Below are 5,466 nucleotides of genomic sequence, written 5' to 3'. Positions count from 1 at the left end.
CACAGGGGGATAGCTTGAGGCTCTGTCTTAAAAAAAAAAAAAAAAAAAAAGAAAGTTCCTTCTTTGGGATAAGGAGGAAGGAATGAGAGAGGGAACTGAGACTCCAATCTGTCCTCCACCCACACTGTGTCCTGTGACTTCAGTATCACAACAGCTGTGGGAAGTGAGCATTATTTCCCTCACCTAGCAGATGGAGAAACTGAGATTCGGAGAGACTGGATGTCTTGGTTTAGGTCATCTAGCCAGTAAGTGGCTCTGCTGGGAATCCAATCCCAGCCTGTCTGATTTCATTCAAAGTCCAAAGGTTTTGGGCTTTGTTGCTATGAAAAAGATGTGGATGTGCCTGGGAGTGTTGCCCAGTCAGTGCCCAACCCAGAGCATATCAGGCTGTCTCTATTATGAAGGTGGGGGCTGGGGTAGGGAAGGAGTCACCTGCCTGGGGGCCCCTGAAAGGCTCCTGTACCAGCCATAAAGTGAGGGGCCTGGGGTGGCTTCAGCACGATGGACAGGTTGAGGAAGGTGCTGAAAACAAACGCACCTCTGCAGTTTGATCTCTCCCCACCCTGAGCCAAGGCTCCTTAGTCCGGATGTTTATAACTGAGGTCAAGCTATTAGTCATCAGAGGACCGTACAGACATCCCCACATTACAAACATCCAACTGATGCATGACTCTCACTCACAAATGGGGGCTATTAAGTGAATAGGTAAATGTACCTGTTCCAACCTACATACAAATTCAGCTGAATGACAAACCTACAGCACCTATCTCATTTGTAACCCTAGAGGCTGCTAGTCCCCCATTCTCTGAGGGGGACATATTCCAAGACCCCCAGTGGATATCTAAAATCTCGAATAGCACCAAGCCCCAGATATGGTCTGTTTTTTTTTTCATACATACATATCCATGATAAAGTTAATCTCATAAATTAAGCACAGGAAGACGTTAACAACAATAACTACTAATAAAATAGAACAATTATAACAATAAATTATAATAAAATCTGTGTGAATGTGGTCTTTCACTCTCTTTCAAAATATCTTACTGTACTGTACTCACCCTTCTTGTGATGATGTGAGATGACAGAATGTATACATGGTGAGGTGAGGCAACACTGGCATGGTGACCTCACTTTAGGCTACTGCTGACCCTCTGACCATACCTCAGGATGACCAGCTACTCTGGTGTTAGGAGCAGACAGTCTTGATGACTGATGGGCAGGCAGCACGTGTGGCCTGGGAATGCTGGACAAAGGGATAATCCCATAGCTCAGTGGTTAGAGTGACAGCCACATGTATTGGGGCTGGTGGGTTTGAACTTGGCCTCAGCCTGTTAAACAACAATGACAACAGTAACAAAAAAATAGCTGGGCATTGTAGCAGGGCCTATAGTCTCAGTTACTTGGGAGGCTGAGGCAAGAGAATTGCTTAAGCCCAAGACTTTGAGGTTGCTGTGAGCTGTGATGCTACAGTACTCTATAGAGGGCGACAAAGTGAGACTCTGTCTCAAAAAAGAAAAAAAAGAAGGAACAATGCACTCGTTGGGCAGAATGGAGCAGGATGGTGCAAGATTTCATCATGTTATTCAGAATGGTACACAATTTAAAATTTACAACTTTTTTTTTGAGACAGAATCTCACTGTGTCACACACTGGGTAGAGTGCTATAGTGTCACAGCTCACAGCAACCTCAAACTCTTTGGGCTTAAGCGATTCTCTTGCCTCAGCCTCCCAAGTAGCTGTGACTACAGGTGCCTGCCACAGCGCTCTGGCTATTTTTTGGTTGTAGTTGTCAATGTTGTTTAGCAGGCCCGCGTTAGGCTTGAACCCGCCAGCTTCAGTGTTTGTGGCTGGCACCCTACTCACTGAGCTATGGGCACTGAGCCAAAACTTATGACTATTTTTAGAATGAAATTTTTGGAATTTCCATTTAATATTTTCAGAACGTGGTTGACTGCTGGTAACTGAAACAAAAAGGGAAACTGAGGATAAGGCAGGAAAAATCAGAGCAGCAGCCTTAACAGAGTGGTCTGGCTTCTGCTGTGTCTCTCTCCTGGCCTGGCTCATTCTGTCCTGTAGGCTGAAATGTGTAGATTGACCACCTGTGGTCGACACAGCTGCCTTTGGGGATATTGTCTAACACCCCAAGTAGGAAGACCAGAAAAGCCTCACACCTCACAACCTAGCACTAGATAGACCTCACTTGAGACCTAGAATGCCTTTACCGGCAGATAGGGTTAGGCAGGGCAGACTAGCCCCAGGGAAGCCTACTCATTCCTGGCACTTTGCCCAGAATACTTTCATTTGCTGACACTGGGAGTGAGAGAGAACAGGTGTTCTCTACTGTCAGCAGCCTTGGGCACTTCCCTCTGCTTTGAAGCTACAGACAGTCCGCTGGGAACTTTTGAAGTGAAAGAGCCTGGGACCCCACACACCCTGGGGTCCAGCCTTGGGCCAGGTGCTATGCAGAGGCTGTGGAGAGACCAGACCAGCTCCTAATACACTACCCACAAACGCCACAGTGGGTCCCCACCTTCTCAGTGCTGGGGGGTGAAAGGCTGAGTGATGTTGGCGGAGGAAAGGGAGGCTCTGACTCATACTAGGGAGGGTGGGGCAGGCTTCCCAGAGACAAAGAGTTTGTCTTATGTGCTGGACTCTGCTCGGATCCAGTCACCCGGCAGCAGGGCAAGAGCTGACGTGGCCTCACATGCCCACACGTATAAAAGGGTGAGGTCTCAGGTCCTGCCCAGGTGGCATGGTGTCTGACTCCCCTTGAATGTCTTGTCATCCAGAAGGCTTTTTTTGGACTCTCCTGCCATAACCCTCTAGCACTCTTATTTCTGGAACAGTGTTTCTGCTCCGTGTCTGCTCAGCTGTTAGTGCCTTGAGGCCAGGTGGGCCTTTCCTGATTAGCTCCTGCATCCCCCACAACACAAGAGCACAGGTCCTGGCAGAAAGCCAGAGTGGCCGCCCTGCTGACTAGACTAGGGAGCCCTGGTGGCCAGCATTCCTCTCCCCTTTGTGCCCCTCTGGGTGTTTTACATATATGTAAATCTCGCTGGTTTTCTTGTCTTTAAATTTGAAATATATTTTTCAGCTAATCCTAATACAACCCTACTGAGGTAGGCACTATTAATATTCTTATTTTCTTTCTCTTTTTCTTTTTTTTTTTTTGAGACAGAGTCTCACTGTGTCACCCTTGGTAGAGTGCTGTGGCGTCATAGCTCACAGCAACCTCAAACTCTTGGGCTTAAGTGATTCTCTTGCCTCAGCCTCCCAGGTAGCTGGGACTATAGGCGCCCGCCACAATGCCCAGCTAGTTTTTGTTGAGGTTGTCATATTGTTGTTTAGTTGGCCCAGGCCGGGTTCAAACCTGCTAGCCTCAGTGTATGTGGCTGGTGCCATAACCACTGTGGTACGGGTGCCAAGCCTAATGTTCTTCTTTTCTTTTCTTTTCTTTTTTTTGAGACAGAGTCTCACTTTACTGCCCTCAGTAGAGTGCTGTGGCGTCACATCTCACAGCCACCTCCAATTCCTGGGCTTACGCAATTCTCTTGCCTTAGCCTCTCCAGTAGCTGGGACTACAGGTGCCTGCCGTAACGCCCAGCTAATTCTTATTTTCCAATGAGAAAATAGACTCAGAGGTTGACTAATTTACTCAGAATTACAGAAGCTAATAAGATGTAGTAAAGTCTGGACTCAAACCCCGGGGCTAGACTTGGGAGCCTGACCTCTCCGTCTTGAGTGAGTGTGGAGACTGACAGGCAAGTCTGCCCCTGCTTTATGTCCAACAGCCAGATGAGTCCCGGGAAAGAATTTGTGAAGCCGTGCCAGTACTCTCAAGAGTCCCAGAAGTTCTCCTGCCAGTTGCCAGTGCGAGAGGGGGACTCCTCTTTCCATGTAGTGACCCTGTGTGTCGCCAACAGTTTGGGGAGCAAGACCAGCAGGACCCTGACATTTGATGGCTTTAAAATCCGTACGTAAGCTCTTCTCACCCTCCTGCTGTTTCCTTCTCTCTTGATTTAATTCTTCTTATGGACTTCTTGGAAGGCCAGGCAAGGGACGGTGGAGGGGTTTGGAGAGCTGATGCCTTTGGGCATTAAGGAATGTGGGGCAGGGATGGACGAGGGCCCTGGGAAGATGTGTGCTGGGAGTATCTGGTGCCCTTGGGGGCACCTCTGCACTGCACCTACGGCACAGGGCCACCCCCCTTTCCCACAGTGCAGCCCGACCCACCTATCAATATCATTGTCACTGCTGTGGACAGAAAACCTCGCTGGCTCAATGTCACCTGGAAAGACCCCTCCTCTTGGAACTCATCATTCTACAGGCTTCGATTTGAGGTCCGATACCAAGCAGAACGGTCCAAGACATTCACACAATGGATGGTAAGTTCATCTTTTCCTTCTGGGCAGAAAAGCGGGTAGGACAAGGATACTAGAAAGAAAGAAGGGCTCTAGGTCCTGTATAGTCTTGGATAAATCTTTTAACCTTTCTGAGCCTTGGTTGCCTCATTAATAAAATGAGAAGAGAGATGCCAGTCCAAGTTCTCTTCACAGGCCTATGAGTGAGAAGGGGAGTTAGCCCAGGGAAAATATTTGGGCTTGCAGGATTTTATGGCGCATGGGCTGGGTGCAGCGACTTACAGCTTCAGCCTGTGTTGGTCCTGAGGGCAGCCCTATCTCCATCTGAACCTCCAGGGTGGTATGAGCCCTTAGAGTTCACAGCCAGGGTGGCAAAGGATGCCATCTCTCCAGGGGGCAGCCTAACCAGTGCTACCCCAGGCCCCTACCTAGAGCTGCTGTGCTTCCCATCCTCAGGTCAAGGGTCTCCAGCATTACTGCGTTATCCACGACGCCTGGGCAGGCATGAGGCATGTGGTACAGCTTCGGGCCCAGGAGGAGTTTGGGCACGGACAGTGGAGCCCATGGAGCACAGAGGCCACAGGCACCCCTTGGACAGGTACTGTGGAGGGTGCGGAGGGAGGAAGGGATGTTGATTCAGCATGGCTAGTTACCCATTATCTATTGTTATGTGACAAATCATCTCAAAACTAGTGGCTTAAAATGGCAATCATTTATCTATTTGAGATTCTGAAAATAAGTCCGCTAAGTAGCTTTTCTGCTGGTCTTGCCTGGATCACTAATGCAGCTGCCATCAGGCCTGGCTAGTCCAAGGTGGCTTCACTCACATGTCTAATGGTGGTGTTGGATGGTGACTAGGGACCTTGGTTTTCCCCATGGCTTCTCATTTTCTGGGAGGTCTAAACTCAGGGCAAGCAACATGGGGAATTACTTCATGACTGAATGGGAGGAGCTGCAAAGAACCATAGGCATATTTAATCTACAACAGTTCCTAATGCTTTAGTTTTTGTTCTTTTTTTTTTTTTTTTTTTGAGACAGAGTTTCACTTTGTCACCCTCAGTAGTGCTGTGGCATCACAGCTCACAGCAACCTCCAGCTCTTGGAC

The 5,466-nt window shown here is 48.6% G+C and overlaps 1 protein-coding gene across 1 annotated transcript in view; it reads left to right on the top strand.

The window, feature by feature from the left end:
• The window catches only part of IL6R (interleukin 6 receptor), a 64,359-nt gene that overhangs the window by 29,329 nt on the left and 29,564 nt on the right, over positions 1–5,466 (top strand). Inside the window, exons 3-5 of the mRNA XM_023516377.1 lie at positions 3,743–3,973; positions 4,219–4,385; positions 4,818–4,959. Coding sequence (XP_023372145.1) covers positions 3,743–3,973; positions 4,219–4,385; positions 4,818–4,959 — 540 coding nt within the window. The remainder of the gene's footprint in view (positions 1–3,742; positions 3,974–4,218; positions 4,386–4,817; positions 4,960–5,466) is intronic.

Source organism: Otolemur garnettii, unplaced genomic scaffold (genome assembly GCF_000181295.1).
Source record: "Otolemur garnettii isolate 467f Iridium unplaced genomic scaffold, OtoGar3 scaffold00091, whole genome shotgun sequence".
NCBI classification, from domain to species: domain Eukaryota; kingdom Metazoa; phylum Chordata; class Mammalia; order Primates; family Galagidae; genus Otolemur; species Otolemur garnettii.
This window is presented reverse-complemented; position numbering and strand designations above follow the sequence as displayed.